This window comes from Pelodiscus sinensis, chromosome 16 (assembly GCF_049634645.1).
Source record: "Pelodiscus sinensis isolate JC-2024 chromosome 16, ASM4963464v1, whole genome shotgun sequence".
NCBI classification, from domain to species: domain Eukaryota; kingdom Metazoa; phylum Chordata; order Testudines; family Trionychidae; genus Pelodiscus; species Pelodiscus sinensis.
The window spans coordinates 1,103,997-1,124,090 of record NC_134726.1 but is presented as its reverse complement, the minus strand read 5'-3'; the positions used below and the strand labels follow the sequence as shown (position 1 = coordinate 1,124,090).

Sequence of the window (20,094 nt, the reverse complement as noted above, 5' to 3'; positions counted from 1 at the left end):
CAATGCAGAGGGGGATGCAGTGAAAGGAGAGGGATGCAGAGAGGGGGAGCATGCAGTGGAAGGAGGGGGATGCAATGCAGAGGGGGATGCAGTGCAAGGAGGGGGCGGGGGGTTGTGCAATATGAAAGCCGGCACCCCACCTAGCGCGGCTCCTTTTGCTCCGCTTACGGGCCCCACGGGAGGCGGCTCCTGCCCCGGCGGCTGCTCCCGAGTTGGGCGGGGGAAGCGCTGCCGGAGGCTGCTCCGCCCGGACACGGCGCGCGGCGGAACCAGGGGGCGGGGCAGCAGCGCGGCGGGGAAGGAATTCGGGGCCGGACCGACCCCACGTGACCGAGAGGTGAGGCGCGCGGTCGCTGCGGGAGGGCGGGGCTGTCCCGGTTGGAGCCCAGCAGCGCGCGCAGCACGTGGGGGGCGACCGGGTGCAGAGCCCCCCCCCCGATCCCTCTGCAGCCCCGCCCCCAGATCCCAGCCCCCCCATCCCTCTACAGCCCCCCCCGATCCCTCTGCAGCCCCGCCCCCAGATCCCAGCCCCCCATCCCTCTACAGCCCCGCCCCCAGATCCCAGCCCCAGCCCCCCCATCCCTCTACAGCCCCGCCCCCAGATCCCAGCCCCCCCATCCCTCTACAGCCCCGCCCCCAGATCCCAGCCCCCCCATCCCTCTACAGCCCCGCCCCCAGATCCCAGCCCCCCCATCCCTCTACAGCCCCGCCCCCAGATCCCAGCCCCAGCCCCCCCAGCCCTCTACAGCCCCGCCCCCAGATCCCAGCCCCCCCCATCCCTCTACAGCCCCGCCCCCAGATCCCAGCCCCAGCCCCCCCAGCCCTCTACAGCCCCGCCCCCAGATCCCAGCCCCCCCCATCCCTCTACAGCCCCGCCCCCAGATCCCAGCCCCAGCCCCCCCAGCCCTCTACAGCCCCGCCCCCAGATCCCAGCCCCCCCCATCCCTCTACAGCCCCGCCCCCAGATCCCAGCCCCAGCGCGGAGAGGAGCCAGGTCCCGCTTTCAGCCTCAGTGGCCGTTGCCCGAGGGGTCGGGGTGGGACGTGTCGGTAACGGGAGGGTCGAGTAACCTCGGGAAACCCTTCCGGGTCGTGGCCAGTATCTAGGCGCAGCAGGGAGCGGGGCGGGCTGCTGAACACATGCACTGTCCCGGGGGAAGGAATGTGCATCGTCTATGGCATTAACCTGTAAGCTTTTGCTAATCGGTTAATCGGCTGCACTGTTACATCCCTAGTGAGCATCCCCCCGGTGACTCCTGTTGGTGGCTGAAGGAGCTGGCGTCTTGGCGATGGAGCACCAGTGGAAAGCTCAGCCCTTTGCTCCTGCGTGGCCTCTAGAGCAGTGTTTCTCAACCAGTGGTGCGAGTACCCTAGGGGTACTTGAGAGACGGCTGGGGGGGGCACGTCAACACAACTGAAATCTGGAGAAAACGGAATGTTTAAGTGTTTAGTATTTTTGTACTTTTTACACCCAAAAATGGCATCGCCTGCCCAGCTATGATGAAGTTGTTTAAACAAATGTGTGGCAACGGTAGAACAAAGGGTGCGTGTCTGAAACCTGTAGGTACTGGGGGTACTTACAATTTTGTTTAAAAGGGGTTCTATATACTAAGGTTGGGAAACACTGCTCCACAGGACATGTATGTAGCCCCTTCTTGTCTCCCGCCCTTCGAAATCACCCACAGGAAGGAGCTTTCCAAAAGAGCTCTGAGGCAGAGCGGCCATGCTCCTTTCACCCCCGAGATGTTACTTGGAAGCGTTCCCGTGGGCGCTTCCAGTGTCGGCTTTGATGCGCGCTCACTCATTGTCTCATGCTTCTAGGTCGTAGGAGCCAGGTAGGATTCCAGAGCTGAGCCTCAGCCAGGCAGCTGTCCTAATGGAAGAGGTAATCGCTCGGTGCACTCTCCTCTGCTTTCCGCATGCAAGTTGATTGATACAACTAAGGCTGCCACTGCCCTGATCTTTCAAGGTGTCTTCCTGCTGCCCTGTGCAGAGGTTGCCATGCATTGTCTTGCCTCCTTAAAGCTCCCCCCGTTCACCACATGAGCAGGCCTGCTGTGTGTCCATCGCTTGATGTGTTGTCAGGGCTTTTTTAAAAGCTCTCTTGTGTTTGTGGTGATAAATGCAATGGAACAGATTCTTCAAAGGTCAGTACTTGGCTGCCAATAGGACATTCAGGTATCATAGACTCCTAGGGCAGGACGAGACCTCCGGAAGTCATCGAGTCCAGCCCCTGCCCACTTACAGGTAAAAAGGTGGTGATTGCAAAATGAAACTAATTCAAAATCTTTCAGAAAATTAAAGAGGGACCAAGATCATTTCCAATTCTTCTTTAAACTAGCACCTTTAAACCTACACAAATTATTTTCATTTCAGCTTTTCCCTATGGTATAATCTTGAGGAATTTATTAATTGGGCATGGGCCTGCTTTGAGCGCGGGGTTGGACTAGGTGAGTTCCCAAGGTCTCTTCCAAGCCTAAGCCTCTGTGATCGTGTGAAAGCTTGGAAATCACGTAGCGTCAGCCCTAAGATTTATCACTCTGGTAGGAATGAAGGAAGAATCCGGGCCAGAGTTTTAAACCTAACTAGTGATTTTGTGAGCCCAACTTGAGACACCTTAAAGAGGTCTGATTTTCAGACAGTGATGGGTTCCCACCCTCTTGAATTCAGGGCCCCTAGAGGTACCTCAGGTTGAGCCCCCAAAATGATCAGTCAGTTTTGAAAACCTTGCCCCTCTTTTGGGATTTGGGAGTGCTCTGCTTGTTCAGTGTAGCTCATTTATGTATGTTCAGGTGTATCTGTTTGGTTTTGTTTGACATACCCAGCCTTTCTATTGTATCAGAAACAGATGAGGTAATGCAACCAAGAGAGGTTGGGTGGGGATGGGGTACAAGTTATTACAAAGGAGATAATCTCCTAACTGAGAGATCTGTTAGGCTGGAGACTGTTTTGCAAAGATGATTGGTGGGAACCCCATTACGTAGGACCTTTAAATTAAATAGGGCATCAAACTGGGAAAGTCCTCACCGCATGGAAATGCACTGCATGACAGTCAGCTGACACATCTTTTCTGTCACTAACTTCTATGATCTAGCGGCCTCATCAATAGGCGTCAAACAACTTAACCACAAACCACCACCACCACCCCACCATTGAGCCTGGATTAATACAGGCCCATAGTCCTTTTATCCTCCATTGCTCTGCAACTGACGTGCAGCGTTCCGGATATTGAAGGCCAGATGGAACCATTGTGACCCTCTTATCGTAGCTCAGGCCAGAGCGTTTTAGAACAACCATTTATGGGGTCCACTGGAAGGGTGTGAGGTTGGTGCACCTGCACCCCTCACTTCAGGAATAACTAGGTGTGCCCTTCCCGATATTCCAGGCTCCCCAAGGGACATTCCGCGATGAGCTGGAGTGGTGTATTTTGCAGCTGGAAACAGGCCTCCTGCGTCTCGGTCCAACCCCAGAACAAGGTACGTTGCCCCGCTCACGTTTTCTGCCTAAAGTCTAAGCTCTGTGCTGGTTTAGTTCACCCAGAAGCCATTCTAATAGCTCTGTCTATTGAATCGTAATTGAGATTCCTTCTAAATTTGAAATGTAGCGAAACCTTTGGGCCTTATTTAACGTCTGTTCCACTTTAGACTCTATCTGCCTCACCTCACTTACTCCTGTGAGCTGGGCTTTCCTTCCTCGTGCATTGTTTCTTCTCTCCTCATTGGCCTTTTAGCCCCTCTGCCTCATTCCTCCCTTCCCCTTAGCCGTGCCCCTCCGCGTATGTTTCGACCCTCTCCTTCAGGCTTTCTGCAAGGCCTTGCAGCTCCAACAGCGGTTTCACCCCTCAGGGGGCTTCAATCACTCTTACTCTGCCGCTGATGCTTCAGCTGAGATGCAGTCCTGCACTGTCCAGTGGCTGCCGCTGCGCAGATCAACAGGGATGCCCCTCAAATAGGTGTCGCTTTATTTTTTAAGCATGTTCCTCGTTGCCCGTGTGACAAGGGTGAGGGAGACCCATCCAATGCAGAGCCCAGTGCTCCCACCTCTCTTCAGTTGTGCTTGTCCTGAATAGCTGGGCAGTGTGGCTCAATAGCCAGAGACAGTAGCTTTGCCTCCGTTGTCAGGGCTGTGAGGCCTAGTGGCCAGAGTCCATAGATGCACTCCTCGTAGCGGGCAGTAAGGTCTAGTGGCAGAGTGGTCTCAGTTGGGAAGGGAGCCCCCATGCACGGGAAAGGGCGTGGCAGCCCAGGTGGTGAGGTTCTGTCCAAATCACGCTGACTCAAAATTCCAGTTCACTAACCACGCCTCTGCCGCAGTGCCCCAGCCCTGCTTTGTGCTGTCGTTCCCATTGCTGCACCCTGGGCGTTCCGCAGCCACCACAAGCTCTGCAGGGCCTCCCTGGCTCTCGGCACCTGCCTGGCTCGCAGCGTCTCCAGCTTCAGCTGACCCTTGGCTGGAGCCAGCGGCATGGAGCCCTCCTCCCTGATGGCCAGCCCCAGCTGAGCTGAGCGTACACGTCTGAAGCATGCCCAGTAGGGCGTGGCTTCCTCAGCCCCAAAGGAGGGTTAACCCTTCCCCAGCCTGTCACACCTGGGAAAAGAGGAAATCATGTCAAAGAGAAACTTTGCTGCCCATTAGAATCCTGGCTTCAGGAGTATTCAGGGACACTTCGGGAGTGGAACTGTGCCCATCCCGATTCCCAGCTATTCAGGACAAGCACCGTGCCCAATATCATGCCCCCGGCAGAGACCACTTTGTGAGGCATCTGGCTGAGTGTGTCATGGTGCACATGAGGATCCAAAATTCCTTCCTGGACCCTGCAGCCACTGGCTTATGCAGAAGCATGAGCTGTGCCTTTTCTGTAGGAGAGCATTGCTCCGTGTGTTGTTGGTCACACAAGTACCCTGAAGATAGAGCCACCTGCCAAGGACAGGTGGGATAGAGATGTGTGCAGTAACAACGAGCACATAGGAATTCGCTTCCTCCCCCGGAAGCATCGCATGGTGTTGCGTCCATTTGTACAGAGCCTGAAGCCACTGAGAAGGGGCTAATTCTGTAGGTGGTGTCCCAGGGCCGCGACCGGCAGCCGTTCCAGTCTTCGTGCAGCCAGAGAGTAGCAACTGGGCACTTGGAGACCTTGCTCTGCTCTAAGTAGCGTGTGGGACCCGCTGTGATGTGTTTGTTCTCTTTGTGTCGGTCGGCTTGTGGAACGCAGCAGAGGAGACGCAGCGCGTCCTCAGGATCCTGCGCTCCCACAAGGCTCCCTTTGTGAAGAAGCGGCAGGTGATGAGCCACGTGTTCGGGGATTACCGACTGAAGATGGCCGAGGAGCGGAAGAGGGTGGAGAAGGCAGGTGAGGCTGGTTCCTCTGATGTGGTGTCCAGGTGTTAGCAAATGGTCTTTCTTGAAGCTTCTCATCCAGTCATTCCCATGAGGAGTAACCCTTCTCCCCCCGCCCTGTTCTTTACAGGGCCAGTCAGAAGCCGTTCGGGTGCAGGGGCCTGGAAGCACGTGTTAGCCCAGGGCTGAAGTAAAGACTGAAACTTTGTGGCGTCGCTGTGGGGTGGGGCCCAGTGTTAAGGAGAAGTGCGTAATGTGGGAAGTGCTATTAGCGGCAGCGGGAATAAGGCCTACCGTGGCCCTGAGCAGGGCGGATGGGATCCGTGGGGGAGTGTGTCCCCCAGTCTCTCTGTGTGTGCGGCAGTCCCATGTGGCAGTGGAGACCGAGCTAGCTCTGCTGAACCCGCAGTCCCTTGCTGGTGCCAGTGAAATAGCAGAACCAAAGCTCACGATCGCATTCTGCATACACACGGGCTGGGTGTTTCTTACAGAAGTGAATGGTTCTAAATGTGGCACCAGCATGGGAAGAAATCAGAGAATTGATAGAGATGCAAATCTTCCTCTTCTCTCTAGCCATGAAACCTGGGAAAGCGCAGATACAGCAAGGGAATGCGCAGGCTTCAGGGAGCGTGGTGTATCGGAAGCGATCTGGACAGACCTCTGAATCAATAATTAACTGGTTTGCGCCATCTGATAACAGCTTCCAGTTCAACTTTGCACTTTCTGAGAGGGATCCACAAGCAACCGACGCAACTTTGGAAGAGGGCCAGGGGGTAGGTGGCTCCGAACAGAGGCCCACCCGTGCACGTTCCTCAAAACTGGAAGGTTGGAGTGGAGGGTTGAACTTATCCACCCCTGGACAAGAGCCCAAGTTTGCTTTCAATTTTGTCATCCCGGATAAAGACGGCCCCATGATGCCATGTGTTGTTCCAGTCCAAAGAGTGGAGAGTCTAGCAGAAGACATGAGATCAGGTGACATATCATCTGCAGGACCAATGAAGCATTCAACTTTGTTAGACCCTGCTAAGCCTGAGGCCATGGGCAGTGTGGGTGGAGGATCAGGGAAAGAGATCCCCATTTCCGAGACCCAAAAACCAGAGCTTGCCCCTGTCGATGAGGTGGGAGCAGGGAAGGCAGCAGCAGCTGGAGCACCCAAGAAGAAGAAGAAGAAGAAGAAGAAGCCGTCCAATAGTAAGAAGGAGATGGCAGAAGCTGAGGTCAACAGGAAGGTGAAGGTGGGAGCCAGTGGTTGTGAAGACACGGACAAGACCTCGCAGGTACGAAAATGGATTCCTGGCTAATAAACAAACCTAACTCACTGTGCAGGCTGCAGGCTGCCCTTGGAATGTATGCGGGGGGGGGTCTAACTCTGGGGGGGGGCACGGGTGGGACCGGATCTGAACCCTGTTCTGTTTTATGCAGCTTAGCCCATTAGGGTTTCATTGTGGCCGGAAACCTAACCAGTGGGGGTGGACTCGGTGGCTCAAGTTGATGTTGCTTTGCCCTTCCCTAGAGCCATGCCTGGGCGCCTGGGAGCACTTTGCAGACACAGAACGAGGCCTTGCAGCACCCCACTGCACCAACGGTGGGATTGAGGTGCAGAGAGGGTCACTGAACTGGCTAAGACCAAGACTAGAGCCAGGAACAGAGTCCTGGAGGCCTCCTGTGTCCCAGTGCCTGTCCCTAGGTTGTTCATGGCACAGAAAGAGGTTGAAGGTACCAACCGCTGTGAGTCCTGTGTTAAGGGATCGTTCAAGTCCGCCTGGCCATCAGCTAATGCTGCGCTGAAGTCTCTAGTCTCCGTTACGTTTTTCTTTAAAATGTCAGTGAATTGAGGTGTCCTGAGTGGTCCCACGCTGGCAGCTCTGGAACGTGAAGGCTGCAACACAAGAAGTTGCCGTGTGAGTTTCCTCCCTCACTCAGCGTCTGTGCCCCAGAGTGTGAGGGAGGAGGCGTCATTGTCTGTGGCCGTTCAGTTGTCGGGCTCTCGGCTGAGAGGCAGCTGCAGGGTTTGTGTGAGGTGGGCAGCTGTCCACTAGGAACTGGACTGAGACCCACAAACTCACCTCCGAAGATGAATCTCAGCAACTACTGCCCCAGACCAGCCTGAGGCAAAAAGCCCCACCGTCCTTTCCCTGTCGCAGAGGCGTCGGGCCCCCAGGTGGGCACGGCTTTCATTTTTGGCCTGTTTATTTCCCTCCTCTCCCGTGTTCTGTTTTATGCAGCAGTCAGATGAACAGCTGTGGAGAGAAGTGGACTGGTGTGTGGAACAGCTGGAGCTTGGCCTGAGGACACACAAATCTACTCCAAAGCAGGGTGAGTGAGTGAGTAAACCAGGGGGGGGAGGGAGGGGAAGGGAGGCAGGAGCAGGGGTGCAGGGAAAGAGCAAAGCAAGACGTTTACTTTGTGTGTGTGTGTGCGTGTGCGTGTGTGTGCGCGCGCTTGTCTCCCTTTTGCAATGCTTCAGCTGAAGAAGCTTACCGTGCCATCAAGACCCTGCGCAGTGACAAGGCCGTGCTGGCGAAGAAGCGCCAGGTCATGCGAGCCATGTTCGGAGACTACAGGAAGAAGATGGAGGAGGAGAGGCAGAAGCAGCTGAAGCTCATGCAGGCAGGTAAGAGGCAGGCTGACGCAAGGGCCAGGCCTGACAAAAGGGAGCAGGAGTATTGATCCCTCCGTGGCCTGGCTGCCCTAGAGAATGGGATTCTGGTGCCTGAGAAGCCTTCATGGTTTTCTTTCTGTCTTTCTCTTCCCCTCTGGAAGCTGCCAAGTCTGCTGAGGTCACGGAGGTGCGGGAGAACGCCCGCAGAAGGAGCAGCCACATCTTCAGGAGGCGTTCAGAGGCTTCCCGGAAAAGCCCAAGCGCTGCTGGATCCCCTTCTCACCCTCCCAGCCGTGCAGAGCCCTCCCAGGCCTCTGGCACAAGCTCGTTCGTATTCCCCACTTGCCAAGAGGAATTCCGCTTTAACTTCTTTTAGGAAAGCCCCTGAGCGTCTCTTGTCTTTGCTTGGTTCCCAACGCCTGTATGTCTGAAGGGGTGAAAGGGAGTGAGCGGGGAAAAGGGTCGTGCGGTGGGAAGCGTGCACAGGTTCACGGTGGAAAGCTTGCCTTACATCAAGTGTTCGGAACAGCTCAGTCTGTGGCTGGCCTCAGCCCCCTGAAGGAAGTGCCTTTGCCAGTGATCGGGCTGGAAAGAGGTGGACTTGCGTTTCTTTTATCTTCATGGCCATTTCATGGGATAATCTTTTGGTGAAAGGGAGATTTTGTCCCCGCCTTTGCTTCTAATACCGCAAATCAGTTCTGGTGGGAAGGAGGAGACAGGTACAGTCAGAAGCATGTTAACAAGAGGATCCAGGTTTCTGGGCGTGAATGAAGGAGGCAGCAGGAAGAAGCACTGGTGCATTACACAATGGAATGGTTGTTTTCTGTGTTCGGCGTGAATGGATCATGTGGGTCGAGGGTTCACAGATGCTGGTCAGTGTTGGTGTCACATCCCCTGCAGCGTGCAAAGATTCAGCATTGCTCCAAGTGGGGGACCCACAGACCATTGGCCGCTTGGAGTGTAGCCTGAGAAAAGAACCCTTCAGATGAACCTAAGCCAGCCCAGTGCTCATGGGGCAGCACCTGGCACCACCAGAGAAGACAGGAGTTGAGTTTGGTTCGTTGCTCTCCGGGCCAGATGGGGAGTGGGAGCTCTGTGCAGGAAGCACAGTCACTCTTGGAAAAAGAAGCTTTCCTTTTGAGCAGCCAGTGCCTGGCCGTGCCTGGCTCTCTCTCCCCAGAAGCGAGTCTGCTCCGTGGCGGGGCTTGGGTGGGTGTGAGAGAACATGGAAGAGCCCAGCAGAGACCGACTGAAATAAAAATCTTCGGGCGATCACAGTTCATCGAGCTGTTAATGATAAAATACCATTTCCTGAGCGTTCTGGATGTTTTCGACGTGCACCTACCAGACATGGATGCCAAGTACAGCGCAGTAGCTTGCGCTATAATAAATGAAAGCCGTGGTATTTGTGATCCCCCCGCCCCAGCATGTGTCCAAGCTAATGACAAATTCTCCTCCATGGCGATCCCGCTGTTGGTTTTCATCATAGGAGTCAGATGCCACCAGCAGAGAGGTCCCTAGGGGGGCTCAGGACCCGGGCCAGCCTCCTCTCCCTGCTGCAGGCCCCACTCACCCCGGCCACACCCTGCTCTGCACCCACCAGAAACCACCCAAGGAAGTTGCTGGTACCCGGGGGCGGGCCTCTGCCGCTGTGTTGAGTCGGCGCCCGGCGGCAGTGCCGGCGTGCTCTTCCAGCTGAGGGAGCAGGGCTGGAAACAAAGCAGTTGAGTTGGGTTTGCCGGTCGTTGAGCTGAGGAGAGTTGTGTGGCAAAGGCAGCTGAGGCCTGAGCTCAGCCCGCCCCTCCAGGCTTGGCACTTTCCTCTGTAATGAGATCCCAGCAAGGGGTCTGGCACACAGTCCCATTCCAGTCAGGTCCCCGAGAGCTTTCCCTGCTCCCTGATTGGTCCAGTGCTGACAGCTCCTTTTCTCAGTGCCATTTTGGGCGTGAGACCCAATGCTAAGAGCTGATTGGCCAGGCAGTCCCTCTGCTTCTTCCCGGATTGGTTGAAGGAGGGAACTGCGGTGCATGAAGTGATCAGGTAGGCCAGCAGAGCATCTCCCTGCTTAGACATTGAAGAACACTCAGCAGAGGATCTTGGGCTCCCTGCAAAGCTGGGTGCAGCTGGGATTATCTGGAGTTCCAGCCACCACCTCCGTCATCCCAGGGCCAGCGGAGAGAGAAGCCACCTGAAGTCACACCCCCACCCCCCGGATCTTTATCTAAAGTAACAGTTTGCGTAGCATTCACTACGCTTATTTCATCTTTTTTTTTAAATAGCAGTCAAGAGAGGAGAAGAACCTGCACTTACCAACCACTGAGGGATAAAATATTTTGTATCTTCAATGAAAAATGAACCCTGAATTATTTTTAATCAAACAAAAAAAGCCTTGATGTTTAATTAAAACAAGAGCAAAGGAAATAATACTTGATTGAGACATAATCAAAGAAAAGACTTAATATTCAGACACTAAGGAAGAATTGGACTTGGGCTACTTGATTTCACATAGAAACTCTGGCTGCAAAGTTCCTGCCCTAGGATTCTTTGAGAGACTCTTCCCCTGAAGGTATTCCCACCTGTAAGAGGCTTCTGCTAAACATTTGAAACCAATAAAAAAATGGATGTTTCAGGACTCTAAAGAGCTGTTTCAAGACATGAGCTTGTAACTTTCCACTGAAACTGTTTTATTCAAGGGGTAGAAGAAATTTTATTTTTCTCTCTTGAAGAAAGTATCTGTTTTATTGTCTGTTTACTGCTTATGCTATTTTCTTTCTTGGTATTTTCCATCTGAAGGAAGCTTTTTAAGCTAAGTTACTTTACATTTCTGTTTGTTTTTGAATTTTTTTTCTAGGTAAATTAGCAGGGTGCTTTAATTATTGGATCATCTTCTTAATAGAACTTTCCCTTGGACAGTGAAAACAGTGAGTCTTTTGCATTGAACCCTTGTGGTGGTAGGCATCTCACTCTTTCTCCCTAAGGTCTAGCTAAGGCACCTGTCTTCTAGTATCTAAGTGCCGAGATGGAAGAAGTGTGGGTTGTCTACTTGTGCCTCTTCTTGCTTATCTTGGTGCTTATTTTAATGAGACGTGACCCCGATTTGGAGGCAGCAAAGAAAGTTACAGAAACACCAAGCACCCCGGCACCAGCTACCTATTATTCCAGTGGCCCCGGCAAACATCTGGAATACACGGAAGAAGAGATGGAGAAATCCCTGGAGAAGCTAACCAGCATCTTGTATGACAGAGATGCTAGAAAAAGGGAAACCCACCATGAGCCGAAAACAGCAAAGGCAGAAGCCCATCACCATCACAAAGCACCTGACGCAGCTTGTGAAATGGGCCAGGGGCCGGGACATTCCACGCATCCATCTAGCCAGCACAGGGGTCAGGTAATGGAGTGAGGCCACCCAAGAATGTCCGTGTCAGCACTCGGTTGATATATTTCCAATAGGACTCAATAGGAGTGGTGGGTTGGAGGGGACATGCACACACACTCCCTTATGCTATTTTCAACAAGCTCCAACAGCTGTCCCTGTGCTCCATGCAGTGAGTATTGCCCATAGATGTTTCCCATGTGTCTGTGTATGACGCTGGTAAATCCACTTTAGTCTGGAATGTGCTAAGCAATAGAAGTAACTAGGATTTTTTTTATTATTATTATTTTAAGAAACAATGGAGCAGATCCTCACCTGGTACAAGTCTGCAAAACTCCTTAGACTTCAATGTGTTCGTGTCCATTTAAACCAGCAGAGGATCTGGCCCAGCATATATAGATGCTCTGCTGACACCCATGCTTGCCTGGTGCAGGTATCATGTCCATTATATCCTGGCCCTTCTGTGCAGTGATCATACCTATTGCTTTGGAGTGGCTCCTAACTTGTAAAAATATGAAAGATGCTGTTGTATAAAATGCACCTTGCCGTAGGCGAGTAATTATTGGAAGGCATTGGGAACAAATCCTTTACCTTTATACATTATAAATCATTGTTCTCATCACACGAAGTCAGGTTTTTGTGCTTGGGCTGAGAGAGTTTTGTGGCAGTTTTGCAAAGCTCTTACTCTCTGCTTGCAGCTGTTGAGGGAGGGACATACGTCTTCCATTGCCAATACCCTGCTTGTGAGATAACAGAGTCTTTCCTTGGGGGGGAGGGAGAGGGGATATTTCTAATAGCTGAGTCCCTGGTGCCCGAGGAGTAGACAGGCACTTGATCTCTGTATCCCATTTCTTGTCAAAGCAGCAAGAGATGCTCCCGGCTTCCCTTGCTGTGAGTCACCACTGCGGCTGCCTTTTCAGTTAGCTAGGCTCTGAGCAGCTGACTAAGAAATCCTATTTTAAATCCCAGTTGTCAGCAGCAGACAGATTGGCTATTTATGGATTAAAATAGTCTGACTGAAGAGAGGCAGTGGTTGAGGATATCCGAAATGTGAGATTATTTCATGCAGCGTGTATCGAGAGACCTAATCATTCAGATAACAGCAAATTCCCTGGCATATTATATTGGTTTGAAGTCGATGCTATTGGTTTTACCTCGTCTGTAGATTGAAAATGGCAAAGATCTATATTTGAAGTACTCTGGCCTGTCCAGTGGAATGATGGATTGGATTTGTTTATAGACGTGTTTGTAGCAATTGAGAGTGTAAAGAAATACTGTCATCCTGGTTTTGTAGTTTAGAAACACTGTGTATCTGGCTTCCTTTCATTTGTCCCAAAACTAGTATTTTTCTTCACCATCTTAATGCCATAAATCAGCACTTTTTGGGGCTGTCTTGGGGCGCTTGACACAACTGTTTAGTGTGCCTCTGAACATCACCTCCATGTTTTTGTTTTGGGACGTGCATGGTCCATTAAAATAGCAGAAACTTCCCTATCTCCCCCCCACCTCCAGGAGCCCCCGGGGCCAGTGGCCGATGGAGCGTTTAACCGTGTAACAGTGCAATTGAAACAGTTACATGGTTAGTGGGCTTTTTAATTTTTACATCCCTAGTTACAACCTGAATAAGCATTTGTCAATAGCTTAAACTGCCATACCTGGCAAAACTACTGTTGACTTCACAAGGAATGAGCACAGGGCCAAAACCAGCAGGCTGTTGCTTTTTTGGTTAGCCAGAAGCCTTCAGTGTAATTCCAGTGTTAATGTCGGGAACAGCCACCTCCGCAGACACAAGAAGCCTCAGCTTGATGGGGATGCATCTCTTCCTGGCGAGATTTCCATGTTTCCAATGTGGCTGATTCTAGCAGTGCCAGTGGGAAAGCTTGGGCCCTCCAGTGGCAGTATTCAGCTGCTCTCTCTGCTGATGTCCCTTCTCCCCTGTCAGACTGTCTTGCATGCCAAGAAAGCTGGGAACTTTCAAGAACAGCTGTTGTTGACTTCTGGTATCTGATAATGGATGATCTTTAAGTCTGGGCCATTGCCACAGTCGTAACATTGAGGACTTGTAAAAGCGTATGACTCTGCTATTGCCATAGCCAGTGAAGCTGCTCTAAGTAAGGGGAACATTTCATTACTAAAGCCTGAGTGTTGTAAGAACTGTGAAGTGGCTGATCATCCCATTTGTAAAATAGTCACTGTGGATGCACCAAAGCCACTTGTATAGAATCATAGAACTAGAAGGGGCTTTGAGAGATTAAGTCCAGTCCCCCGCCCTCACGGCAGGACCAAGCACCTTCTGCATAATGCCCGAGAGGTGTCTATCTGCTCTGAAATATCTCCAGCGATGGAGATTCCACAACCTCCCCGGCAACGTATTCCAGTGTTTCACCACCTTGACCGTTAGGAAGGGTTTTAATGTCAAACCTAAACCTCCCTCCCGTGCTGCAATTTAAGCCCGTTGCTTCTTGTCCTGTCCTCAGAGGTCAAGGAGAACAATTTTTCTCCCTCTTCCTTGCAACATCCTTTTAGATACCTGAAAACGGCGCTGATGTTCCCCTCTCAGTCTGCTCCTTTCCAAACTAAACAAACCCAAATCCTTCTCTCTTCCCTCATAGGTCATGTTTTCTGGCCCTTTAATCATTTTGTTGCTCTTCTCTGGACCTTTTCCAATTTCCCCACATCTTTCCTGAAATGCGGTGCCCAGAACTGGACACAGTACTCCAACTGAGGCCTGATCACAGCAGAGGAGAGCAGAAGAATGACTTCTCGTGTCTGGCTCACAACACTCCTGTTCATGCATCACTGTAGCTTGAGAAGCATTTCTTGAACAGAACCTGTTAGGTACAAATTGGCATTGCTGTAAGCAGTTGTCATAGTGTTCTGGATACGCCCCAAAGGGAATCTTTGCTCCCCACATGCAGGATCCATGGGTTTTCTTGTGGGAGAGGGCAGTCTGACTCATGGCATGGATATCAGCACTGTTGGCCTGACCCACAGCTCCAGGGGGGTCTTTCCAGTAAATTCACCCACCCCAATTTCCTCCCTTCATTTTCATACAGCTTTAATTTGGAGGAAGAATTTTAACTTCATGTCTAACTTGTGGCTGTTGCATTAGCACTGAGGCAGAGTGGCGGTTGCTCTCCTTGGGGGTCTGTATGCCAGCATGCCGATGCTATAAATACAACCAGGGGTGCCTGCTGTGCACTGTAATAGTTCTCTCCTTGCCATTAGCACGAGAGGGGAGCTCCACAGTTTGTGTCTCTTTCCCTCAGCTCTTTGGTTTGCGACACTCTTTCCCAGGGAAGTAAACAGCAGTAACCAAAGTCCAGCCACGCGGGTGCTTGTGTTCCACAGAGGGGATAAGGAGCCTTTGGCCTCTGCGTTCCTGCTCCAGAGGCCGCTAGGTGGAGAGTGACTGGCGGTTCTTGCGTCCAACCCGCCAGTGTTTCTGAGACTGTTTACTGTCTCGGTCCAGTTGGCCACAATCTCTGCAGAGCCCAAGGAGAACGTTAGTAATGAGACTGGTCCCGTCCATGCCAGACCTTTGGGTGAACACCCAGAGGGCGTCAGTGCCACGGGCTGTCGGACTTCACACTTTTAATCAAGCGCCAACACTGGTCACTTATCGAATGCAGGGCACAGGTTTCCAGCAGTGAATAATGCTGCTCGTTTTGGTTTTCTCCTGGTCACGGCTCACTGCTAACTTTATTTTGCTTGTTATGAAATTGGCCGCCTTTAGCTGCATGGATAGCAAGTCAAAACAACACGTCTGTCTTCTCATGACTGACGTCAGGTAGCATAGACTTCGTCTACAGAATAAAACTCAACAACCTCCCCATTAGGCAAAATAGAGAGTGAACAAGCCAGCGTGGCCTGCAAAGGACGTACATTCAAAGTCTGATGGTCAAATAGGGGGCAGTATGTTTCAAAGATGGGAACGTAGAAGGGCCAGTTGCTAGATCCACCAGCCAAGAGCCTATTTGAAAATCTGAGTCTCAGTTATCCCCGTTGTGCACCAGAAAAGAAACTACAGAGCTCAAGCTTTCTTTCCAGATTTTGCTCCCAAGAGACATTGCCTTGGTTATGCTAGTCTTTTGTCTCATCATTGGACTCATACTGGAATTAGATCTACCCCAAGAGCTGTAGCTGTCAAAAATAGGCTTGTTTCGTAGGCTGAGCCGATGAGGGACTAAGCAGGTGTATTGAACATGTAGACCTTGCTGTTTCTGCCAGATGGGAAGAGAAGCTCCAGGCTGGAAGAACATATAAGGTGAATTCTAGGTCAAACCAAGATAGCAGGTTGTTTCAGCCAGCGAATGAAAATTAACCCAGTTTTGACAAACTAGGCTTCAAGTTCCCCTCTAATGGTGGGCAGCGGACTGGAATCTCGCCCAGCAATAATGAAGTGTTTATGTCAGCGCTCGCAGTGACAGATTTACAGCTAGTCGTATATCTGGCTCTGGGCTCTAGGCAGCTGAAGTGCCAGTGAAAACTGATGATGGAGTCGAGAGGGCCTTGAAATAGCGCCCTGTCCCAGAGGGAGACGGGCAGGGGCAGGGGAGAGCCATCACCGAGCTAGAGAGGGCTGCTTTAGGCAGTAGACATGTGAGCAGGCTCTTTCCAAGCAGGGGCTGAGCCAGAGCCTGTGCCTTTAGACGGGCATCACCCTTCTTCCTCAGTCAGAATTTGCCTCCACCTGGGCTACGTCTAGCCTGGCATGATTTTCCGGAAAAGTTTTCTGTTAAAAGCATTTTCGGAAAAGAGCATCTAGATTGGCAGGACGCTTTTCCTCAAAAGCACTTTTTCCAGAAAAGCGTCCATGCCAATCTAGACGCGCTTTTGCGCAAAAACGCCCCATCGCCATTTTAGCCATCGGGGCTTTTTTGCACAAAACAGTCCTGTGCTGGCTACACTGGCCCTCCTGCGCAAATGATTTGTGCAAGGGGGCTTTTGCCCGAACGGGAGCAGCACAGTATTTCCGCAAGAACACTGACGATCTTACATGAGATCGGCAGTGTCCTTGCGGAAATTCAAGCGGCCAGTGTAGGCAGCTGGCAAGTTTTTCTGCATAAGCAGCTGATTTTGTGGAAAAACTTGCCAGTCTAGACACAGCCCTGGAGTCCTGGCTTTAACGCCGACCGTGTACCTGGCCCTTTGGCGGGTACTTTGGCTTCTTGTATGTTCCTGTGAAATCTTTGCTCTTGGCAAGACCCGCTGACTCCTCCTTCCCGAGTTTGCTCCTTCTGCGCGTTTCTAAAGTCCCAAACAGGGCTCCACGTTAGTGTCGCGACCCATTAGTGAAGTCACTGGCAGAGCCCCTGAGCGCATCTGCTGCTGCTCTGGAGCCAGCCCTCACTTTCTGCCTCTTCCAGTCTCTGTGCCTGCCGGACGAGCGCCAGGGGCAGGGCGGGGCTGGCCCGCACGCGTTCTGGGAGCACCAGAGAGGAGTCTAAGGCTCCTCCAGGGAAGGCTGATGTCTCTGCGTGGGCACTCTAGTTACAGCCAGGCCCTGCAGGAGTGTCAGGCTACACCAGTCCCATCCAACGTGATATTCCACACAACTGCTACTGAAATGCAGGCGCCCTTGGAAGCCGGGAACCCACAAGGTCACCTGAATGTCATGTCCCGTCTCCGCCAATGACGGGGAGAAGGTCAGTTGTAATTATACCACCTGCTGCATTTTGCCTCTCTCTGTTCGCCATCTCCCAGGGCTCATCCAGGCTGAGCCAGCCTTCTGCGCCCGACGTCGGGACGCTCTAGGTTCTCGCCTAGCGGCTGCTTCCACGGGTGAGTGGGAGGGAGGGAGAGCTCCAGAGACCTACCATGCAGGTGGAGATGGGCAGTGGGGACCGGCAGGAGCAACAGCAACACCTACTCCAGGAGCCCCTTTGAGACATTTAGAAGGGGTGGGAAATTGAACTCCCCCCCCCCCCCCCACAGTTCAGTCCCAGATTGTCGGTGCGTGTTTTCTGTGCTAGTGCCAAATACAGACTCCAGGGCTGAGGCATCAAACAACCAGCTAGCTCCCAGCAGCACCTGGAAACAAACAGAAGGGGGGGATTCACACGAGATTCCTGCCACAGCTAGAGTGTGCCATGAATGGCAAGCAGTCCTCCCTCCCCTCTGCTCTTACCGAAAGAGCAACCGACAGAGGGCTCCGAAAGCAGGTGGCAGGACTAGAGGCCGTCCCTAGACGATAGGATGAAGTTGGTCCAGAAGGGCAAAGCTATATTGAATTTCCACAGCCTATTACCAGTGGGCTCAATGCCATCCAGACCACCCAGTAAAGATTGTCCTTGCTCCAGTTAAAACCAACCACTTTTATCATAGCTCTGAAAGCACTTTACAATGGGCAGCGGATCCATTGTACCCATTCTACAGATCAGAACACAAGCACGGCCACACTGGGTCAGACCAAAGGTCCATCCCGCCCAGTGTCCTGTCTGCCAGCAGTGGCCAGCGCCAGGGAATAAACAGAACAGGTAAATTATCAAGTGATCCATCCCTTGGCGCCTATTTCCAGCTTCTGACTGAGGCCAGGGACACCATCTCTGCCCAAACAGGCTAATAGCCACCCATGGACCTATCCTCCAGTTATGTGTTAGTTCTTTTTTAAACCCTGTTATAGTCTTGGCCTTTACAACATCCTCTGGCAGGGAGTTCCACAGGTTGACTGTGTGTTGTGTGAAAAAGTACTTCCTTTTGTTTGATTTAAACCTGCTACTTATTAATTTCATTTGGTGACACCTAGTTCTTGTTTAATGGGAACAAGTCATAACTTTTCCTTATTTACTTTCTCTGGCCCTGTCCTGATTTTATAGACCTCTGTCATAGCCCCCATTAGTCAAGTCTTTTCCAAGCTTAAAAGTCCCAGTCTTTAGAGCCCTGTGTGGATACAGAATTTGTATCCACATCTGCATCTCTATCCACAAAAACGAGCCATGGATATTGCCATCAACGCCTGAGGCTGGAACGCAGCTGTCCCTGGGATTTGAGGGCTTTACCAGTCTCAACCTCTCCTCACAGGGCAACCAGGGTCTGTCTACACTACCCCCCTAGTTCGAACCAGGGTGGTTAATGTAGGCAATCGGAGTTGCAAATGAAGCCCGGGATTTGAATTTCCCGGGCTTCATTTGCATGTTGCCAGGCGCCGCCATTTTTAAATGTCCGCTAGTGCGGACTCCGTGCCCCGCGGCTACACGTGGATGAACTAGGTAGTTCGGACTAGGCTTCCTATTCCAAACTACCATTACTCCTCAAGTAACGGAAGTTCAGAATAGGAAGCCTAGTCCGAACTACCTAGTCCATGCCGCGTGTAGCCGCGGGGCACGGAGTCCGCACTAGCGGACATTTAAAAATGGCGGCGCCTGGCAACATGCAAATGAAGCCCGGGAAATTCAAATCCCGGGCTTCATTTGCAACTCCGATTGCCTACATTAACCACCCTGGTTCGAACTAGGGGGCTAGTGTAGACAGACCCCCATTTCCTGCCCTAAGCCGCCAGAGGAGGCCTGGCTGTCTAACACCCGCAGACTCGCCTTGCAGCCCGATTAGCCGCGGGTTTTTATCACAGCCTAGCTGCCCCCTGGTGTGCACTGTTAGGGTACGGCTAAACTACACCCCTATTTCGAAAGATGCTGTAAACCTCATGTTTTGAGGAGTGCAGGATCTTTCGAAAAAGGCCTTTCTTTTTGAAAGAACCCCGTCTGGACGGCGGTTTCACTTTTGACATAGCGTTTTTTGAAAATGCCGTGACGCGATTATGCAAATGGAGCGTGGGAAATTCAAATCCCGGCTTCGTTTGCGATTTCGATCTGTCTGATCTACATCCCTCTTTCGAAAGCGGGCTGTAGTCTAGACGTAGCCTACTTGTGGCCAGGAAGTCCTGTGCAGCCAGACCGCCTCTCGCGAACCGAAAATGGGGTCAGCACTCGCCTGGGGGGGTTAACCCTGCGTGGGCCAGAAGGCGGCCGTGCTGATGTGTCTTGTTGTGTGGTTTGTGTGTTTCTGAACAGGACAAGGCAGCTCATCCTGGAGGCCCCGGGAACATCCTGGCTGAAATTGGTGAGTTGGCTGCACAGTGACGTCACGGGCATGGCCACGCTGGCTGGAGTCCTCTCATCTGCGCATGCAGCGGGAGCAGCAGCCCGACCACACCGGCTGCCCAGAGTCCTGCTGCAGCTCAGTGAGCCGAGATTTCCCTGGGGAGACAGTAAATCCGGAGGAAGGAAAGGCCTGAACTTGAGTAGGGCCGTCCTGGCTCCGTCCTGTCGGGGTGGGCGAAGGGTGGGAGCATTCGCTTCCTGCACATTGAAACTAAGGCGGGGCTTCCTCTTCCCTCCCTTAATACCATCCACGCTGCAGCCAGCCTAGCCACGCCGGTCAGCCACGCTCAGCACTCTTAGTGCGTAGTCCACACTGCCCCTTGACTTCCTTTCCGCATGGCTCGTCCTCTCCTGATGCCTTCTGGGGAGCCAGTACGGCAGCTGACTTGGGCAGTGCCTGGGAACACGCTGAAACTGACCGTTACCTGTTGGCACGGCACCCTGACCCCGGGGCACCTGGGAGACCTCGTCCCCTCGGGTCCCCAACGCTTTGATGCCAATCTCGTCACCAGGGCGAGCTGGGCAGCTGCGCAGGTCGCCTGATGGCAGCTGTAAGGGGCGCACGGTGTCCCTTCCAGCTGCCATCAGGAGCCGCGTGCCCGGCTCCCGCAGCACCGGCCCGTCTGCATCCCCGCGGCGCCGGCCAGCAGCGCCCTTCCCCCCACGGCTGCGGGGCCCTGC

The 20,094-nt window shown here is 52.7% G+C and overlaps 2 protein-coding genes across 10 annotated transcripts in view; both read left to right on the top strand.

Moving 5' to 3' along the window:
- Positions 1-112: 112 nt before the first annotated feature.
- On the top strand, positions 113-10,534 carry C16H8orf33 (chromosome 16 C8orf33 homolog). Of its 4 annotated transcripts, none has more exons than XM_075899013.1 (8): positions 113-337; positions 1,821-1,884; positions 3,385-3,475; positions 5,212-5,349; positions 5,910-6,613; positions 7,562-7,652; positions 7,804-7,950; positions 8,100-10,534. In XM_075899013.1, exons 2-8 carry the CDS (start codon positions 1,876-1,878, stop codon positions 8,312-8,314), a joined length of 1,395 nt encoding a protein of 464 aa, XP_075755128.1. In that variant the 5' UTR covers positions 113-337; positions 1,821-1,875; the 3' UTR covers positions 8,315-10,534. The 4 variants fall into 4 exon arrangements, with proteins under 4 accessions (XP_075755128.1, XP_075755131.1, XP_075755130.1 ...); XM_075899015.1 differs by lacking the exon at positions 113-337 and adding an exon at positions 940-1,187; XM_075899014.1 differs by lacking the exon at positions 113-337 and adding an exon at positions 940-1,542.
- A 653-nt stretch (positions 10,535-11,187) lies between these two features.
- Positions 11,188-20,094, top strand: part of LOC106731912 (uncharacterized) — a 67,436-nt gene continuing 58,529 nt past the window's right edge. For all 6 annotated transcript variants that reach the window (XM_075899002.1, XM_075899005.1, XM_075899006.1 and 3 more), the window contains exons 1-2: positions 11,188-11,326; positions 19,324-19,372. The gene's annotated coding sequence lies outside the window, so the exon portion shown is untranslated. The remainder of the gene's footprint in view (positions 11,327-19,323; positions 19,373-20,094) is intronic.